At 35.4% G+C, this 22,405-nt stretch overlaps 1 protein-coding gene across 10 annotated transcripts in view; it reads left to right on the plus strand.

Annotated features, from left to right (window-relative positions):
* The window catches only part of fam13a (family with sequence similarity 13 member A), a 50,348-nt gene that overhangs the window by 18,088 nt on the left and 9,855 nt on the right, over nt 1–22,405 (plus strand). For 9 of the 10 annotated variants that reach the window (XM_058770326.1, XM_058770312.1, XM_058770358.1 and 6 more), the window contains 10 exons: nt 505–597; nt 2,328–2,420; nt 4,000–4,223; nt 8,259–8,297; nt 10,961–11,002; nt 11,155–11,322; nt 12,502–12,661; nt 16,963–17,015; nt 17,468–17,507; nt 21,041–21,143. In XM_058770326.1, coding sequence (XP_058626309.1) covers nt 505–597; nt 2,328–2,420; nt 4,000–4,223; nt 8,259–8,297; nt 10,961–11,002; nt 11,155–11,322; nt 12,502–12,661; nt 16,963–17,015; nt 17,468–17,507; nt 21,041–21,143 — 1,015 coding nt within the window. The remainder of the gene's footprint in view (nt 1–504; nt 598–2,327; nt 2,421–3,999; nt 4,224–8,258; nt 8,298–10,960; nt 11,003–11,154; nt 11,323–12,501; nt 12,662–16,962; nt 17,016–17,467; nt 17,508–21,040; nt 21,144–22,405) is intronic. The other variant, XM_058770334.1, reaches the window with a different exon arrangement.

The following is a 22,405-nucleotide window of genomic DNA, read 5'->3' on the forward strand; positions in this document are numbered from 1 at the left end:
TTACTGCCAAAAATACACTGTATGGGTCAAAATGATAGATTTTTCTTTTATGCCAAAAATCATTAGCATATTAATTAAAGATCATATTCAATGAAGATATTTTGTAAATTTACTACTGTAAATATATCAAAACGTTGTTTTTGATTAGTAATATGCATCGCTAAGAATTAATTTGGACAAATTTAAAGGCGATTTTCTCAATATTTTGATTTTTTTTGCACCCTCAGATTCCAGATTTTCAAATTTTGTCCGATCATTACAACCATACATCAACATCAGCTTTCAGATGATGTATAAATCTCAATTTCGAAAAATTGACACTTAAGACTGGTTTTGTGGTCCAGGGTCACATATTGACCCCTAACTTTTTAACAGTGATGCACTTCTGCAACTCTCTTATATTTTATACAGTTTACTGTTTTTGAGATGCCCATGTGTCTATAAACTTTAAATGTAATAGATTGCATGTTGAAATCATTTGATCAATCGCTATCATTTTTTTAGGTCACACAATGCACTCCAGTTGAAAATTCAAATTATTCAAGAGAAAAGGAGTCAAGTCCAGACAACCCCATACCGACACCAAGAAAAAAGAAGGTAAGAATCGCCAACATTCACTATATATTGTTTGTGTTTTAGAGACTTGCTTCGTCAAATAGACATTTGTAGTGAGAACTGAATTTACTAGCTCTTAGCTTCTACAAAATATGATTGCTAAACATCTCACTTCCTGCTTCTGGAACTGTTGTAAATTACAAACCTCATTCACAAGTTACAAATCAATAAAACTGATTGCAGTGTCAATAAAGTTCCGTGCAATTATAGTCGTTTCATGGTATAATCAAGTGCTTGTTGTGTGTGTTCCCTATGGGCCTGATCTGTTTATCATCCAGCTTTATTCTATTAACCAGAAGTAAGTGGAGTTTAAATCCTCATTGTGGCCTCCTGGAAGGAAGAGTCTTCACATTCATAAATCTGAAATATTTTTCCCCATCTTCCACCTTCCAGAAATATCTCAGCCGAGGAAGGTCTTAACACACAACGGCTTATGCTGTTTTTTTGTGTTATCTTTGAAATCCAAAGCTATTGAAAGTCCTCTGTTTACATAGACATGCGGTGCTGATCAAACCGAGTTTGACTAGATAAGGCCTGTGGGAGAACCGTCTAATCGGCAAACTGGTGTCGTAAACAGGCTGAGAATTGCTGATGGAAAAAATACATGATGTGACTTTCATGAAAAATAAGACCACTTCCTACAGCGGAGACGTTTCCAATTACTTAAGGGGTCAATGAAATCTTTCAGTTTAACACGTAGCACTAGCCGAACTGGCTCACTCGGATTACCTCATTTTGTTTTGGGAAAGCCAGCATAAACAAACAGAACTTTATACACGGGACATCTGTTGACATCTATGCTGATTATGTTGGCGTGATAGTTTAACAAGTTCGAAAGACTGTTTTGTGAGTTCTTAGCAGATAAAGGAGCTGTACATTTCTTTTATTTATAGACTTATTTTGTAGCATGAGTGAAATACTTGTTGAACATTTCCTTGTTTTGGAGGATTCCACTGTACTTGGCATTAAGTTTTATGATTTGTTTTTTCTATTGTTCTGATCAATAGTAAACACATGATCGCAGAATCTTGAAGGAAATGGTTTGCTTATCATTAACCTTCACTGAACATGGGTCAAAGGTTACAGAGACCTTATTTGTCCTACGTTTACTTGAACTTTGCATTGGGATGGTCTTGGGCATCTAGAAGGTTCGAAGAGTTTACAAAAAAATGTACAGCATCTTTGGTTGCAAAGGAACTACCACTACACTAACCATTGATATTTGATGGTATCAGCTGGAGCTACCATCTCTGTTTATGCTTACATAATTTGTTTTGAGTGTTTTGTTTACTGTTCGGTCGAGGTGATTGATTATCAACAAGGAGGTGAATCTGGTCGGTGTGTTATAAGTCTCTGTTGAAATGTAACTAGGGAGTCAGGTTTGTTATGAGAGGTCAGGACAGAGAAACGTCTAGATCTGGAGTCTTGAAAAAAAAAAAAAAAATGAAACTCTGGTTTATTAAACTGTGATACCTCAAATCATGCGGTTTCTTGTTTCTAAATTTAGTGGGTGGTAAAGTTGGCAAACTGATCCAGTAGAAAAGCACCACTCACATGTTCTACAGAAAACGTCTAGTAAAAAATCTAGTTCTAGTTATTCTGGACGTTGTTTTTAAAATCAAGTTTTACAGTTTACTGTAAACACAGAATGCATTGTTTATTAAAACTGTAATTTTAAGATTTGTAGACTGATTTCTCTGTGTTTTTGTCAGGTCACTCAATGCACTCCAGTGGACAATACAAACCCGTCTAGAGAAAGCGAGTCTAGTCCAGACAATCCTATACCAACACCGAGAAAAAAGAAGGTAAGAAATGCTGCAAGGTTTCAGCAAAGAGCAGGGAAAAGTATTATTTTGTTTACTGCAAACCATCATGTCTTTCAAACACCAAAAACACCAAAAACCGTCTTCTGTTTAACACAAAAAGTGAATTTTTATAGAATATGGCCACACTCTTCAATATAATATATACTACCATTCATCAAGTTTTAAAGAAATTAATACATTTATTCAACAAGAACACATTAAGTTGATCAAAAGGAAAGACATTATAATGTTACACAAGATTTTTATTTATTTATAACAAATAAATGCTGTTCTTCTTTTGATTAAAGTATACTTAATTTTGATTAAAATTAACAGTAAACTGTTTTCAGCATTGATAATAATAAGAAATGTTTTTGAGCAGTAAATCCACATATTCTCATGTTTTCTGAAGGATCATGTGACACTGAAGACTAGAGTAATGATGCTGAAAATTTAGCTTTACATCACAGAAATAAATTAGATTTTAAATTTATTTTCAAATAGAAAACAGCTATTTTGAATTGCAATAATATATCGCAATATTACAGTTTTTACTATATTTTTGATCAAATAAATGCAGCCTTGGTGAGCATCAGAGGCTTCTTTCAAAAACCCAAATTTTTGAACAATAGTGTAAGTGAATGAGTACTGGGGCCAAAAATTGACATAAAATAATTTTATATTATCCGTGCACTATATACAGAAACTACTAAAGCCATATGTTTGTGGGACGAGTTGACTGAAATGTAACTTCTAATTTTCTCATTTAGGAAACCTGTTCATTTACGTCTATCATCTTAAAGATCACACCACACCATCCTGTGCTTTTGCGTGACGTTAGTGCTTCGACCCTTCTACAAACAGTCGAAAGCGTTTAATGCAGAACTCAATAAAACAATGATTTTCCGGTGCTGTTTGCATCATTAACACATTAGTGTATCGATGTCCAGATCTCGCTTAGTTACTTGCCTTAAATGGGTCCCATGTGGGCTGCGATCGATAGCGTCCTCTTTACCGTAGTCAAAGCCATTACCTACTGACCGTCTGTGCCTTCAGGACTAAGTGCGTTGAAGATCAATCTAATCCTATTGTAGTCTTCGTGTTACGTGACTTTGTTACATGATCTCATTTGCTCTGTAAGTTAAATTTGGTCATCTCTTCCACTTTGCTGTGAGAGATTGGCCTGTTATTCACAAATCAATGCTCAAAAGTTTGGATTTCAGACTCCCTTCTGGCCGAACACAGTTGCGGTCCCAGGATAATGGTGGTGGTGTTTGCTGCAGTCTTGCAAATACAAGCGGTTTAGTATAGTTTAAGGTCAGTTTATCATTTGCATCATTAAGTGGCAATGGATCGATCTGAATTTGACTGGGCTCATGTGCGTGTTAGGTTTTTTAGCTATTACACTTATTCATCTGGTTTCCGGGATGTACAACCTTTATCGGTTAGAAAGGTAAGACAAATGTGAGCTAAGTTCATTCATAAATACCTTGTTATTGTGCTGTATAACTATCTTCATGTTGGTGTTTCCTGGGGTCATCAAACTAATGGAAGTTCTTGTAATGAATCTACATTTCAGGTGAAGAAGATAAAGACAGAGGCTGTGCCGAGATCTTTTCCTGAGCCGGCTCCCTCCGGTGATCCTGTCTCCATGCCTTTGCCCCATCTTCCAGACAGAAGCTCGGGTGCTAGAGCTCAGGTTGCTCCACACACTCCAGACCGGAGCATCAGCTCCAGCGCCGACGGCATGAACCTGAGCCCTCGGACCGTGAGCCCTGCCAGATCCACAGAGACCTTCAACAGGTCAGTGTGCTTAACATGGACATTTACTGCTGCATGCTGAAGTTTTTTTTTTTTTAATACTTACCAAGTATTAAAAAGCTTTTACTTACCAAGTATTAAAAAGTATTAAAGCAAAGCTGAATTTTCAGCATCATTACTCCAGTCTTCAGTGTCACAGGATCCTTCAGAAAGAACATGCTGATTTGCTGCACAAGAAACATTATTGCTATTAACATTTTATTATTATCAATGCAGAAAACAGTTGTGGTGATATTTTTGTGGAAACCGTGATACATTTTTCAGGTTTCTTGATTAGAAAGTTCAAAAGAACAGCATTTAAAAAAAAAAAAAAAGAAATATTTTGTAACATTATAAATGTCTTTACTGTCACTAAATTTGATAAATGTATTGTGCCCTTGGTGAAAAAAACAAAACAAAAAACACTTATTAAAAAAAATTCTTACTGACCTCAAACTTTTGAACTGTTCTGTATACACCATGTACTGTGTGTAAAACAGCGGCAAAACAGTACATAACATTTCACATGATTATATTTGTATTGTTATCTTATCTATATGTTAAAGTATACCTGTGTATTGCAGGTTAATCACCTGCTTTAGGTTGTATCCTTTATCTTTACTGCAGGGCTACAGAAATGCCAAAGAAAGTTAAAAGATTCAAACCAGACAATAATCCTATGAAATCTAGAAAAGACGAGATCAGGTGCACATGGTTTCACAACATTAAAAACTCTTAAATTCTTATCTAAGCTGCCACAGCCTACTTATGTGTGGGTTAGGTTTTTATTTATTTATTTTTTTTAATTTTCACCAACTTACCAATATTTCCCCTATCCTGATCATAAAACACTGATAAATGGAGAACTGTTCTCACCATGATGGAGCCCAAGCATGTCACTGAACAATTTAATTTAACTAGCTTATAAAGAGATCTCCATGTTTTTCATTAACATTTCACATTAAAGAAAAGAGTTGTCATTCTTAGATAGATAGTTCCTATCTGTGAACTGAACTTTACACAATCTAAATATACAAGCACTCAAAATTTCCTCTTATCAGTTTGTTAAATTGTTGCAGTGATAAATATAACATTTTATTATCCTTTTTCCTCTTTCACCCTTGTCCTTTAATGGCTCTGTAATATGTTGTAAACTGGGAGGAAATATGATGCTAGTTGACTCATCATGAGTTTTTACAATTCAGCTGAAGTTAGATGAGCTCTTGCATGCCAGATGTTAAACTAATTTTGTAGAGTCAGGTTATGGGCTTTTAAACTGAGCATTAACGTGAGACATGTTCATTCTAATACAAAATCTAGTTCAGTAAGCTAGTTGTCTTTTTTACTACACTACAAACATACACTTTCCCTGAAAAACATTCATAGGAACATATTAAAGTGATTGAACTTTGCATTTTCTCAGATACTGGTTCTTCAGACAGATTCAGCATGTTTGTAGTCACTTGTTCAAAATAGATTTTTTCTTACACCGACGCCACAAGCATATAGGTATGTCAATAAGAACAATTGATGCGAGAGTGTCTGTACCTGACACACTTATTAAACAATATTAAATGGTGTTCAGTTCATCAGTTTACATTGTTCCAATGAAAATGTTTGTCGTCTTAATCTTTCAACTTGATTATTTATATATATATATATATATATATATATATATATATATATATATATATATATATATATATATATATATATATATATATATATATATATATATTGATTATATTTCATCCAACAATTAAACCTGGATTTCAGTAAACAGTACAGTATTTCAGTTGCTCTAGTTGTCTTGTCAGCTTGCTGTCACTTTCTGTACGTATATGTGGACCTTGCATCTTCCTGTGGGCCCTTGAAAGGAACAGAAATCCCGCATTCTCGCCTTTGTGCCAAATATCAGCTAGATTACAGCATACTTCTGTGCCTGCTGTAGAGTTATCAGCGTATACATCTCGAGAATGGATTTAGTGGAAAGTTCTTGTGATGTTTGAACCTGTTGATTAAACTTTGATCGTTCAAATTCTCCTTGATGTAGCGAAGTGGTACTTTTCCACCATTTCCCGCAGAACAAAAGCTTTGTCAAAGGGCCTTGTTGTTCACTTGGAGAGGTGGTGGCTAAGCAGGATTTCCGTTTTGTAATTCATGACGGCAGTTATTATTTTAATACCCTTGTCAGACTGTGTAACACCACTTAAGAGCTTCAGTAAAGTGGAAAAATATTTCTCCAAGATTCTCCAAGAAATCTTGCGAAATGTTTTTTTAGGTACGTGCGGTACCCTAATTCTTAGCAGGCTTTACGGTGAGATGGCAATTTACGCATTTTACAACAAGAGGGAAGCACCCTGCACACACACACAAATGCAAAAGAACTTTGTTCGGAAATCATGTGATTCTTCAGATTTTTGGAGCCAAATGGACTTGAATTTCTTTTTTGTTTGATTCCTGTGTGAAAAGGACCTAAATCCTTTGTATTGGACGGTTGTGATTCAGTGCAGCCAATACCCTGATTATTTACTTCCCTTTTGACACACACACACACACACATCTTACAACAGCGATCATGGCAGTGCTGCACGTACTTCTGAACGCTGCGTGCCAAATCACTCAATGAATGGACCTTTCAATCAGCTCCACATTTTTAGAACTCTTTTTTTTTTTTTTTTTTTTAAACCCAATCCAAACATAGTAATTAAATGGATTATAACAAGAAATGCGCCCACAGAATGTTACACAGATTTGAACATCCATCTTTGACAACGTTATACAAATGCCCCTTGCATTAGTTTATGAAATATTTTGGCTGATTTCACTGTAAAAAAAATTCCGTAAAATTTACGGTAAAAAAACGGCAGCTGTGGTTGCTGGAAATCTACCGTAAAAATACGGTATCAACATTTTAGATTTTACGTTTTTAACTTAAATTTACAGTTAAATACCGTAATTTCATTAACTGATATAATGTTAATATACCAACCTATTAAAGTACTGAAATCTGTTTTGTATCTTTGAAATGCACTGATAACCACCAAATGCAGAAGGTGATGAGAAAGTCATGATGAAAAAATATATTTTATTTACCAATTTAGATTCTCTAGTAATTACATTTTATTTTATCATATTTGTATGATCTGTATCTGTGTTTGTATTATCATATTTTGTCTCATTTATATTTATTTTGTTTTTGATGAAAATTGTGTTAGTTTGAAGGAAGTTTAGACTTTTTTTTTTTTTTTTACAACAAATCATGAAAAATACTGATTCAAATTAAAAATTTTCATGTACCTAATGGTCGCTTATCAATGTTTGTAAAAACTGAATAATCTGATTTATATATATTTTTAAATTATTTTACATTCAAAACTAAATAAAGTTAAATAAATGTTTCAAATTAAATTGTTTTTGTCTCAGATGAACATGTATTTAGTTTGAAGGGTGTTTAGATATTTTTACTACAAAGATGGAAGAATACGGATTCATATTGACGTATTCATGAACCTGCTGATTACTTGTTTTGTTAATTTATAGTTAATTTATTTATTTTTGTAGTGTATTGTTTCCATTGAACACATTTGACCATTTTTAAGTCCATTCCACAGATAATCCTCTCGAAACTGTGATAAAGTCCACCGATGATTACTATATTAGCTGTTGTTTATTGGCATTAATGCAGTCCCTCTGGTTTCCAGGCGATGTGGGTTGTGTTGTTCTCAATAGTGATATTAATTCCCAGCACATCTGAATCTGTGGAACATCCACTCCTGATCTCATCGTGTTTTGTTGGCTGAGCTCCAGTATGTGGAGTGGATACGGTTCTTTCCAGCTATAGTAATTACTGGAGACAAGTCAAACAAAAGCTCTGAACGGTGGCACTACGTGTGCATTGTTCTCCAAACAATAGGCACCCTGAGAGCCTCGGACCATGTGCTCCAAAAAACTTTTTTGTTTACTCTGGCAAATACCACATTTAGATTGAGCTGTTCGGTGAGCCTAACCTCTTTTTTCGTTTTTCCTCTATTCCAGTTTCCAAGATGAAAGACCAATATCTCCTTTCTATATTAGGTAGGACCACTCACAGTTTTCTCACTCTTTCTTTCTTTTTTCCCGCTTTTGCTGAAAAACATTGTTATTGTGGAGGGCGCGAATGGCCTTTTTACAATATATCTTCACAATGAAAAAGATCTAGACATTTTATTGTGCAAACAAGGTCTTAATCTATGCCCTCAGATTTGTGTTTTTGTACATTTAGCGGCAGTAGGTGAATTCATGTAGTACAGTAAATGTCACAAATGTTATTTGCACAAACCATCACAATAGTACGCACAAATGATCCCTCAAACAACTGAAATCCTCTTAGCTTCACGTCAGGGACACGTGCTAATAGTTTCTGGTTGAATTCAGTCTGAGCGTGATGGATTCGGTAGTGAACAGTTCAAAACAAACCTCTCCTGTGCTTGTTTTCTCGGTTCCTTCATGTGTTGACTCATTGCATCAGCTCTGGTCCCCTCTCGTACCATAGCAACTGACCCTTCACACATTTCCCATCACATAATTTACCCATGCAGCCCAGCCCTCACGCTCTCGTTGGCACTAGTGCTGTGAATTTGAGCCTTAAAGGAATAGTTCTCACAAAAATGACAATTCTGTTCATTATGAACTCACCCTCATGTCATTACCAACCCGTATGACTTTGACACAAAATGAGAACTCTTAATTGATCTGGGTTGTTTTTATTGTTGTTTTTATCACACTGCATTTTACTGTTGTTGAGGAATGCAAGCAAATACATTTACTAGTGTATTTTCTGGAACCTTTAACCTCTTGTTGGACTGAGTTTATGGTTGAAGTGTGTTTGCCCACTTGGCCTCATGTCAGATAAGTTGTCAGTCAGTTAATAAATCATTTTAGCCTGCCGAATATAGGTCTTATTAACTGTGTTCTTTTATAGTTCTGGAGTTTTCCACTGCAACAACAGGTTATATCTATGTTGAGAGAGAGAGATAATATTACTGTACATATTGTACACCTTACTGTTCAAGTGTTTTTTTTTTTTTTTTATAAATATAATTTAATATTTAAATAAATAAATAAATGCTCTCCCAGGCTGAATTTATTTGATTTAAAAGTTATTAAAAATGCAAAAAAAGAAGAAAAAACACGATGCATTAAGAGCTGGGGGGTGAAAACTTTTGAACAGGATGAAGATGTCCAGATATTTCTTATTTTGTAGAAATATATCTTTTTTTCTGACTCATGAACAACCATCACAAAACAAAAAACAGTCGTAGATCATCCAGGTAACCACACACAGTATTAAGAACCAAGGCTTCACAAACTTTTGAATGGGGTTATTTTAATAATTTCAGCTATTTTTTTTTTTTTTGTCTTGTGGACTAAATGTAAACATCTTTTATGTAAAATATCTTACTCAGGACAGTACTAAATAAAACATAACATGCATTATATATGATCTCTCTTATTTTGTTAAAATTACTCACATTTTCACAGATTCTGCAAGGGGTTCACAAACTTTCAAGCAGTACTATATATATATATATATATGTGTGTATATATGTATATGTGTGTGTTTGTCAAGTATATCTTTGATTCTGGTAATTTTTTTTAATCATTGCTAGTTTGATTTCCTCATGTTTCACCGGCTGCTGTGAACTAGATTTGGAAGATGACTGTATGGAAGGACTAGGTTAACAGACAAGCGGTTTTTAGTGCCAGCTTGTACTCGGTCCAGCATTCAGGTCTCGTCATCCTCACCCTTGGAGCGCACCGTATGACCGCTGTGTTATGCAAGACTGACAAACCTCATCAAATCATCTTTAGTCCTCCGTCTCAACACATAACTGTTCACACTGGCCTTTTCTTGGTAGCCTTTGATACCATCTACGCTTACATCTACTGATCATTCCATTTGATACAGCTCGATACCAAGAAAATAGTTTGCTCATGGTGTTTAAATAGCGAGTTGTCAGCAGCTGTGAGCGGGTAAATGGCTCTGACCCTGAGAGCGCTGCTGGTAAGGACACAACTGTTGTGTCTGGACCCTCAGCCTATTTCTGGATACAAAAGATAATGCCGCTATTTTTACTGTTGAGTCATTTTCTGGAACCATCTTTCCAATCTACAAGTATTTAACTTAGTTTTTTTGTGGTAAATTGTATTTGTTTCTCTGATTTGGATGGTTGGTTGAAGTCACTAAACCAAAGATTTTTTGGCTTCAGTGACAGTGATTTCAGAGCAGAACATAATGATTTTTACATCAAAAGAAAAACAACATTAGCACAAAAATATATATTGAAGTAGCTCCCTAGAGACACAGACTCAAATGCAATACTCACTTTAGGGGTCCAACATCAATTGTAGACTGCATGGAAAAAGATTCAGATATTTTCTTTGTAATATTTATGCTATATTTGGACCCAGGGCATCTTTTCAGTGCAAAGTTGTGTTATTTGTGATACTAAGGCAATCCTAAAACAATTAGCAAGTCTTGCAGCAAATTAGGAGTTTGAGGCAAAAGTTGTAGTTAATAGTTAATAGTGAGAATTGGTCCCTAAACTTAAGTGTGACCATATACATAACATCATATTACTTTCTTTCAGAATATTAAAAAATCTGGATATGACTGGATGCAATTGGATGAAACCGATGCGAAGCTTAATAATTCAGTATAATCTCTCTTCTTTATTATGTTTTTCCTCTTTCTTTAGCTCACAGATCTCTCCCAGACACTGCAGACCTGAATTAACAAAGTAAGCAATTATACAGAGCCTTACATGACAATTGAAATTCTTTTAATAAATGATTAGTCAATCTTCTGAATAGCCAGAAGAGTTCCATTGTTCATGTAATTAAAGCAATCATCGTTTGACCGTTGACATGTCTTTCTCTCTCTGTCTCTCAGTTTTCTGGAGAAGACCATTCGCTCAGCGGTCGAGCAACACCTCTTCACCTCACACATGCACGCGGGTCAGAGTTCAGAGGGCTTGGGTCCGACTGCCCACTCTTCATCTCCTGGGACAACAGCCCGAGAGAGGAGGAGACATCTACGAGAACAAGAGGAGAACTTCAGGTAAGGAGCAGGTTTCTCCTGAAATACAGCTATTCTTGGGCTCTCTTTACTCCAAATGGCACGGTAGCTTGTCTGCGCAACCAGTTAACCAGGTCATTACAGAATGTCCAGTGAACTTGTTCTAGTCAATGTTTCATGTTTCTCGGTTGCTCAAGATGTTCTTCCAATCATCAAAAACAGTTTCATCAACTTACGTCGGCAGTTTTGCTGCAGTTGACATCTGATGCCGATCTCTACATCGACTCTCACAATAATTAGCAAGTCTTTTGCTGTCATTCTTTGTGATCTGAATAAATCCGAATGACAGAAATGCACAGAATCGACTATAGAATAAATATATAGCATTCAAAACTTTGGGGTCAATAGGATTTTTTAATGCTTTTATTCAGCAAGGATTAATTAAATTGATTTACAGTTAAGTTACAGGTAAGACATCTATAATGTTACGGAAGATTTCTATTTCAACTAAATGCTGTTCTTTTGAATTTTCTATTCATCAGGGCATCCTTAAATATATCATAGTTTTTATAAAAAATATTAAGCAGCACAGCCGTCCAGTTTTAAACATTGATAATATAATTTATTACAAGTTACATTTACCATGTATTTTATTTAAAATATTTTAATATTCAACAATATTGAAAATGTGCGTTTTCCACCAACAAGGATGTCCAGCTTTCTACAGCTGGCACTGGGGGTTATGGATATCAGATAATTGCTGAAAATCTTAAAATGGGCAAATATTTGCACACCATCCAGTCTAGCTACTGTATATTGACCTATCACTAATTGTAACCTAGCAAAAGTATTTAGTTAATCCCATATTATTACAGTGATTTGATAAAACGTGGCTTAGTAGTGATCCATTCCAGCTTGGGTCATTGCTTGCTGGCTGGATCTCCGAGCGATCCAACTAATCCTGTTGACAGTATCTCTGAGCAAACTATCCACAGAGTCACTGAAAACATTAGATTAGTGGCTCAGCAGTTGTGCTGTGTGACACACACTGATCCAACTCTAGAGACAGATGCAAATAAACAGTCAGATGAGGTATCACAGCGACAGCTTCATTTCTGCTCCGCTCTTATGAGTTGATCTCTTGAGTAAAGGGCAAGCACAGAAAGTCCTCGTCTCGTGTTCATTCTGTGGTGTCTGAAAGCGAACCTGTGTCTTTCTCAGGGTCGAGGGTGATAAAGAGAACGTCCCGTCTCCGGGTGTGAGGGTCACAGAGGAGGGTGACAGGCGTCTGCTGCTGACGCCACACGAGGCTCAGAGGTACAGGAAGCCCAAACACAGTCCCACACTGACCGAGCACTCAGACAACCAGGACGCCCCCACCGTAAGTGTATTTTTTTAGGCTTATCTCCATGGCCTTCTCTTTTTCTTCCTGCAAGCATCACTATTACTCATACTAAGTGGAAGAGATTTTAACAAATCCAACTTCAACTCGTCCAGCAGTTTTTATGCTGCAGAAATGATGCAATATGCATACAATTTTTGTATGGCAGACCAAAAAATGGGTTCTTTTGACTTGGGCCAGTAAGCAACCACTTAGCAACAGCCCAACAACCACTTAAAGACATAGTAAAAACTAGGGGTGACCCCGAATAGTCGAAGAATCGATGCTTTGATAGGAGGAGCCTGATTTGACTCCCAATCTCACAGTCGAATATTCGCAGAGGTGTTATGATCATACCATTTTGGCTATGTGGGGGTGCTCAAATGTCTGATTTCACATAGAACTAGTGGTTTTCTAACCAACAAGTTAATATACAGCCTATTAAGATAATGCTGTAAATAAGAATCTGAAAAGAAAGCAGCTTTAAATAAATAATAATAATAAATCCAACCACCCCTATTATAGATTTAAGTTTCACTTTCCATGATCCGTGACCGACAGAGGAGCATCTTGGCAGCATGGATTTAAAACTTTAACAAGACTCAAACTGACACAGGCAAAGTGAAAGACTGGATTTTTTTTCGATCAGGTAGGGTACAAGTGATTTCAAAACATTTCAGCCAGTTTATGTATATCGTGTATATTATTTTATTTATCTCGTATAAGATGCATTTGGTTGAGTCGCTGCAGTAAAGCGCTTCATTGTAGTACTACAGTGATTATCTCTTCAGCGCGAGCAGAACAAACAACAATGCAGAATATCAATAACTATGACTGAGAACACTATTATAATAAAACGCGGTGAATTTTTAGAGTTTAGTTGCCGTGTTTCTGCACGTTGTTGCGTGAAGAACGCATCCACAAAAGGAGTTCATTCAGAGCCGCGCAGACACGTTCACGTGCATTCATTCAGGGCATTTTGTACAGATAGCGTGAGTCGTAATATTAACGTTATGTTGTATAAATAACGAAGCGTATTATATATGAGATAAATGATGAGTTAAACCCCATTGATTAAAAACCTGCTATCAAATGCTTCATTCTACTGGTCATCTTCAGCGCGCGCAGCTCAAAACAGAAATGCAGAACATTAATAACTTCAGTCATACACAAGAGCACTATTGTAAAAAATGTTGTGAATTCTTAGGGTTTCACTGACGTTTAATGTTAACTGTCTTTCAATCAAAACATTATTTAGGTCTACCCCGTTTGTTTCAGCGAGCTGTCTGTTACACATTTTCCCTGCGTGTTAACATCAATATTTATGACTGTCGAATGTCTGTCTTGGTAATGTATTTTGGCCCCGCCCCCAAACATATGATTCCACTATCAGTCCACTATCGGCAAGATTAGAAAATTCTGATTCGACTGTGAGAATCCTTAGTCGGGGACACCCCTAGTAAAAACCACTTGGAGTGTATCCAAATAGTGTTTTAAATACCCATTTCTTGGGTAATGCTTTAAAACATTTATACAACTTGAAATGTTTAAAAGGTAATTAACAAATAATAATCAATTCTAGTTCACGGTACCTAATGCATGAACTAAGGTTAAAACATCTAAATTTAACTTCTGATCCTAAAAATAAATGTATTCATTGGGTAACACTGTGTATAATAAGGTAAATTGTTATCATTAGTCAGTGCATTCAGTACAGTATCATGAACTTGCAATAAACATCAAATTTTTACAGCATTTGTTAATGTAGGTGCATGTTAATTTACCATATTATCATGTTTGTTAATGTACAACTAAACATACAACATTTATAAAAATGTATTTGTTTATGGAATTAACCAATATTAATGAATTCTAGTTCACAATGCATTAACTAATGATAAAATGTTTTACAAATGTATGGACTTCTGATCCTAAAAAATAAAAAAAATTTCTTGGGTAACACTTTATAATAATAAGGTAAATTTTTATTATTAGTCAATGCGTTCGGTACAGTATCATGAACTTGCAACAAGCATCAATTTTTACAACATTTGTGAATGATCATGTTAATTTACAATGTTGTTTGTTATTAATTCATGTTCATTAATGTTCAACTATTTTATATATATAAAAATACACACACACAACATTGACTTTACTTTACGTCATTTAGCAGACGCTTATCCAAAGCGACTTACAAATAAGAAAAAGTAACTAAAACTAAAAGTTAAAACTCTATAAATACTATATATACACATTTAAGAAAATAAAGAAATTAAATAAAAATTACAAATGCATACAACATTTCAAAACTACACATTTAAATGAAAACTAAAAAAATAAAGCTAAAAACAATTCAAAATACTAAAACAGCAAAAGTTATGAGTATAATAATGATTCTAACATAACACTAAGCACACACATACATGTATACAATTTCATTTCCATTTAGTATGTTGAAGTACTAAAATAACTCAAATTAAATAAAACTAAAACTTAATAAAAAAAACCTATGCAGACATAAAAAAAACTAATAAAATGACAACATTACTACAACTGTAACTAAAACTAAAATAGATAACAAATACAAATCAAACTGCATTAGTTTATCAGTAATCCTAAAAAATAACACTGATCCAAACACACATGCTAAAAAAACAGCAATAACTTACACATAGTAAGAAATGGTTATAAAAACTGAAACAGAAGTGAAACAAGTAGTAGGAAAGAGGCGAAATAAAAAGCGATACTTATATCCCTTGCCGGTGTCCCTGTCCGGTGGAGTCGCACGGTAGAGTCGATGGTCTTTACACTCTTCGGTCTTCACGCGACCGCTGCCGTGGTAAACTAAGCTTTTTTATACCCGTCTAACAAAATACTAATCCAATTCAGCTGAACACACTTTCCTGTTAATCACAACAAATGGCCAAGCAAGCGCCCGACACTGACAAGGGACGCGATACAGTACGAGACCAAACGCAATTTCAGCGCGTCATTTATACAAATTGAAGTGTTAAAAATGTATTCATATATGTATAATTAACCAATAATGGTAAATTCACAATACCTAATGCAGTAACTAATGTTAATGTTAATAGTTCACCAGAAATAGAGAGAAAATGATCATTTACTTGCTATAATGTCGTTCCAAACATTAATGACTGACTGACACCTGTGGAATGCAAAAGTAATGCTTTGAAAATTGCACCGGTAATTTTTATTTATTTATTTGTTTTTGGCAACGAACAATGAAAGTCAATAGGGCCAATTTTGTTTTTGTCCCCATTGACTTTCATTAAATGGACAAAAACAGTTCTTTAAAATACTTTCTTGTGTGGCACACAGAAGAGGATAAGTCATACAGGTTTGGAATGACATTCATTTTTCTTGAATTGTAATTTTTGGGTGTACTATTCCTTTTATACTCTCAATGACTCTGTTTCTGGCAACAGAACGTCAACAACAATATGAATTAATACATGGTAGTAAACAGTGACAGGAACAGATAATTATCTTAAAATCCTTCTTGTCCTTGCTCATGGGAGACAGCACATAATGCATCTCTGTGGAAAATCAGAGGTAAATTGCAGGGCTTGCTTTTATCGGAACAGTGTTTTGACGAGGACCTCTCGCTGACTCATGTTTATGCTGTTAGGTGTGTGTATGGATTCAGATCAGACCACAGTGTTCAAAGCATTTGTTGGTACACCACAGTGACGTGCATTAGACACCATTACAGATGTTTTGGTAATGTCTCGATTTTACTAAAACATCTCTTGGTCAACTTGTGGTCAACCAATATGTTTTTTTTTTTAATGGCAGATGACCAATATAATTAGATATATAGTTTGAAATGTAGACAAAAATCTGACACCGCATTTTTTTATTTTTTATAATTAGAGTAAACCTAAAATTAAAGCAAACATGTTAAATTTGAAATGCTAAGAAGTTTTGAGGTTTTCATTTGTTTTTAAATCTACATTTCACTGAAACTCTTTTTCATAGATTTTATAATGAAAACATTGGACCCTACTGTATATTGTTGAATTTAAGTGAACATTATATTTATTTTAAATCCAGTTCATTGCCTAGACTGTAGATATTGGAAGTTACACTTGGTGGATACTGGCTGGTTAAATTGTATGTCACTTTGACTGCTGTAAACTTGTACATGCAACCTAGGTAATAGGATAGGACATTAGCACACGTTTTTCACCTTGCTATTCTGAAAAACTTTTATTTATTTATTCTTTTGTTAACATATTAAGAAGATACATGTTTTGTTTTTCTTTTAAATCTAGCCAATGGAATGCCAAGGACCTTGTACGGAAAATATGGCGTCAGCTGATTACAGGTATTTAGACCCTTTAAATTAATTATCTGCAATTCTGTGTATGTTGGGAAGTAGAATTAACTTGCACTCAAAATTTTCTCCCTGACTCAAAAAGACCATCTGTTCAAACTAAGCTTGTAAAACAGAGCCCTGACATCAGAAATCTGAAAACATTACAATATGATTGCCCACATTTACTGTGCAGTGATGCTTATTTAGTGGTCATAAACAGATACCGTTATTCCTAAACACCAGAAGAATGAACATAAGAGTAGGTGTGTGAAGGTCAAATCTTATGGTGTTTCTGGTTGTGTGTAGCACCTACAGCTCTGCACACTGGATTCTGAAGGACATCAGCATTTGAAACAATGTTTTAAAAAAACCCATATATTTATAGTTTGAGCTGTGCATTTTTAGCAGGAATGGTTTTGTGATTCTTTTATAATGTCACTAATGAATTCTCTTGTTTTCAGGAGGAACCATCAAAAGGACAATGGCTTGCATTCTATTCAGGTAAGTTTAGTTCAATTTCTTTTTCCTGTATCACATTTCCCGCCCTCATCTTATTTTTTCCCCCTGCTTTGTATATCTTGTGTTCTGTTCTTACATTTGTGCACTGTTCACTGTGACAGATTTACTGTGACAAGTTCTTGTAATCAAAGCCTTGTTTTTTTTAAGAAAAAAAATGTAGATGAACAACATAGTTGAGTCTTGAATGACTTATTTCAGATGAGAGGACACCTGTAGGAAGGACACCAAATAGAAAGCTGTACTAAATCTTCCAGCTTGTGTCATTTGATCATCTGTTAAGGTTGATACATGTCAACATTGATATACATTAACAGATCTCTGGATAAAGGGATTAGAAGAGTATCTGAAATGTGTCCAAACAGTCTGTTGGTGTTACTGAGAGGACATCCTGGATTTGTTGGACCACCACCTACCCTTACCCCTGCTGTCAGGCCATCTGGGCTCTGGCACCATGTAATGCCAGTGTGCCAATAGACCTTCTGCTTTAGTCATCTACCTGCATGTTCAGACCAAGCAGTTTATAAAGCTGTGGCACTTATGTTGCACACCGTTGGTTTTCGTCCTAGAAGTGATATACAGTGGCCCCAAAAAGTAGTTGGACACTTAAGTTATATGAATTGTATTGCATTATACATAGTAACAAATGGCAGTCTAATTTTTGCACACACTATTAACAATAAAGGTTCTTTATTAGCATCGATGCTTCCATGAAGAACCTTTAACATCCATGGAACCTTTCCATTCCACAAAAAGTTCTTCATATAATGGAACATAAGAAGGAAAATAATCTTCAGATTATTCAAATGTTCTTAACTCTAGTCAAAACTCTGTCAAAGTTCTTTTTAAAAGCCAAAAATTGCTTTATAGCATCGCTAAAACTTTATTTTTAAGAGTGCAGTTGTTTTAGAACTAACAAACATCTTGAAATGTACATTTTCACTTAAAGCTATTGTTCTTTAAAATGAATGTCGCTCACTTTATTTAACTACTGCAATGATATTCATTATTTTTTAAGAGTGATACAAGCGTCCAAATACTTTCCAAAGAGTTGATATAGTCGCGAACATCCTGTGTTAAAATATCTGTATTTATGGTTCAGCCTGTAAAATGATCCAGTCTAAATAATCAGGAGATCAAACAATTCAGTTTCCTTTCTCTTCATCTTCCAAAGACGTTTGTAATGTTCTCCTAAAAACATACAGACTTTATTTTTTAACAAGGAATATTGGTTTTGTTAAGCCACGCTCTCTGTGATGTTGCATACATGTTGAATCAGTGTCACTGCATGTTGTGCGTGAGATCTCACTCACTCCTTCACGCGCTCTAACAGTCAGAACATGTTGTACCCAGCTGTGACACGTATGCAGTGCATTGTGGTATAAGAGCTTGTCACGTATTTGATAGTGGCAGCTGATTAGAGACTTTTTTCCGTGAACGTGTTGAAAAGCACAATCCTTTACTAATATGCAGAGCTTAATCCGTTAACCACAGTGTTTATGAAAGTAATACTAAAGCTATACAGAGAATGTCAATTTATTTATTTATTCATTTCGATCTTTCATTTTCGCTTTTAAGATGCATTCAGTAATTTTGTCGTTTTATAAGTATTATATAGAAAGAAAATAGTCTTGGCAAGGAATTTATTTAATTTATTTGATTTTATTTGCATAATTTCTCCTCCAAATTGCTTTCAACAAAAAACTTTGAGGGCTTTTCTCAGCCCTCAGTTTGAGTTTCTAGACCAGATTACTGCTGTTTTGGCATCTCTGGATATGATGAGATTCCTAGATTGACGTATTTATATCCATAATAACTCAAATCTCATCAGTAACCAGCAATATAATCTCATTAGTTGTCACCTCTTTAATCACGACGTGAACTGGTGATGAGAAGATTATCTGATGAATTGTTTACTGTTGATTGCCCTTGATTGGAGAGATTTTAGGCAATGTTTTTCTGGGCCAAACATCATGTGAAAGCTGCAAATCTACTGAAAGCCTGTTGATCTAAGTCAACTGATTTCCACCACTTAAAGTCGTTTACGTCATAGTTTTAGCAAAAGCATGCAGACGTTGTATATACATTAAGTTTACATTCCTATTGTAAACACGTCCTTGTTTTAAGAGAGCAGTTGGACTGCACGTGAACTGGTGTTTAGATTTGATGAGTGTGCATTTGTGCAGTGAAGCACATTTGTGACCCTGGAACACAAAACCAGTCATAAGTAGCATGGGTGTATTTGTAGCAATAGCCAACAATACAACGTATGGGTCATAATTATAGATTTTTCTTTTATGCCAAAAATCATTAGGATATTAAGTACAGATCATGTTCCATGAAGATATTTTGTAAATTTCCTACCGTAAATATATCAAAACTTAAGTTTTGATTAGTAATATGCATTGCTAAGAACTTCATTTGGACAACATTAAAGGCGTTTTTCTCAATATTCCAGATTTTCAAATAGTTGTATCTCGGCCAAATATTGTCCTGTCATAACAAACCATACATCAATGGAAAGCTTATTTATTCAGCTTTCAGATACAAATATTTACCCTTATGACTGGTTTTGTGGTCCAAGGTCACATTTGTATGTGAATTCAAACAGATATTCACAGTTAAACAGATCTTCAAATACAGGAAGTCTGGACTGTATGTTTCCCATGCCGTTCCTTATCTCTTCTAGTGGTAATAAAATCACATCTCTTGGCTGGCTGTCAGGGGCATTTTACACAGCCATGTGCACAATTGTAAACAGCACAAAGTCCTGTTTCCATGTTTGGATTGACACAATATCAGCAGTGTTGCAATTATGGACCATGATGAGCTAGTTATGAAAATCACAATGCCACAAATAGCACATCTGCAATGGCACAAGTGCGTTTCAAATCCAGTTGCATTAGCATGAGTAAGCCCCGTCTACCGTAATATATCGGTAAATGGGACTTTCAGTCATGCTGTCAGTAATGCGGGGCATGTAGTGAGGAAAAGGCCCCCCTCTGCTCCAAAAATAGACCCCGTCCCACGCCCCAGAGCCGGAAGTGTGTGTTTGTGCAAGTGACCGAGTTGCACATTTATCTGGATTACATCTGTCTGCACCCACACGGCCCCTCCTGCGTAATAGTTCAATATTAAAACAGAGGGAAGAGTTTCGGAAATGCTAAAGTGAGGAAATTGGGAAGGCATTTCAGCCTGCAATGTGCCTGCGTGCTTTGCGTGCTCTGCATGTTTCCTTTCTCTCTCTCTGGGACGCACAGAGAAAGGGAGGGGTGAAGAGAGAGAGAAAAGAACATAAAATTAGCCACACCTACCCTGAAAGGAAGGTGGGCGGGGTTTGAGCAAGGCAGGCAGCCAATCGGCAGGCAGGGGTTTGTCCCGAAGCGCCGCCCCCCTGCCTCCTCCCAGCCTGTAAGTAGACAGGGGCAGGCGCAGGCAAGGGTATTGCTCAACTTAAGAAGCGCACTGCCCCCACTCTGGTGTAGTTGGTGTTTATCCTTCGCTCTTTTCTCTGCTAGACGCCTGCCATGAAGATCCAGGAGGCTCTTAGTGGCGCAGAGCCGTGTGACGATGTCCCTCGACTGGACCTGTCTACTCTGACGGACGACAGTAATTGGGCAGGTCAGTGTTTTTTTTGTAATTTGTCTCTCTCTCTCACTTTGTTGCTGCGTCTCTCGCTGCACACGGGTGGCAGCTGCAAGTCTGCCTTGCCCACATTGTGTCCTCATGCAGTGGATCTTATTAAGTCATTTAACAGAGGAAGATTAGAAGCAGTCTGCAAGCTGTTTTCCTCCTCATGTTCTGCATACGGTGTTATGTTTAGTCTAGAGAGGTTTATTCTGCAGTGCTAGCTATGCATTTTTCTCTGCATGTTTGTTGTAAATATTGAGGTTGGAACCACAGCTTGGTGCTTCTTCAAAGCCCTGCAATGTCCCTGGAGAATTTTGACTCTGATGCCTCTGGGATTTATTGAGTTTACACTGGATTCATCTGCGGTTCTTGCAGTTGCATGTTTTTTCCCCCCTCCCAACACTTCCCCTTTAGCCATAATCCTGTGTTTGTAAACACCAGACAGGCTATTGATTTGCATATTTGCACTTTTTTTGTTCGTCATATTCTTTAAGATAAAAGAGTTATTTGATTTCAATGCAAAACTTATTTTATAAATGTAGATTATAGCACTTTATTCTTTATTTATTGTTAATCACATCATGTGGGATAAAATGAAATATATAGTATGTGTGTGTGTGTGTGTGTATATATATATATATATATATATATATATATATATATAGACACAAATGTTTTAATAATGATTTAATGTATAAATTACTAAAATATGTAAGTTATAAGTTTTTAATTCCATTTTACTGTATAGAATGAATATAGATTGTCACTTTTTGTTTATTCATCATAATTTTTAAGATAAAATAAAATAGTTATTTAATTTGAATGTATTTTAATGTTATTTTTAAAAATATAGATTCTAGCATGTTATTGTTTATTTATTGTTCATGTCGCCTGAGATTTAATTTAATTTTGGTGTATAGATTCATAAATATAGATTACAGCACTTTGTTTATTCATTTTGCTTGTCTTTTTTTAAACATTAATTTATATATAGAATTGAATGTAATTTTAGTGTATAGATTAATACATATAGATTTTTTTTACTCATTTTGCTTATCATTTTTAGCATTAATATCATTAATATTAATCATCTGTGTATAACACCGTGTTTTATTCAAGCAGTACACAGAACTTCACTGAGCAGATGGATTTGATCATTTATTTGATGCATTTTCACAGCTGTTGCATTTCAGTCAAGTTTAGGATTCGCAGCATTTGTCATCTTCAGTGTTGGGACTAGAAACAAGCAGACG

This window comes from Onychostoma macrolepis, chromosome 01 (genome assembly GCF_012432095.1).
Source record: "Onychostoma macrolepis isolate SWU-2019 chromosome 01, ASM1243209v1, whole genome shotgun sequence".
In the NCBI taxonomy this organism is placed as follows: domain Eukaryota; kingdom Metazoa; phylum Chordata; class Actinopteri; order Cypriniformes; family Cyprinidae; genus Onychostoma; species Onychostoma macrolepis.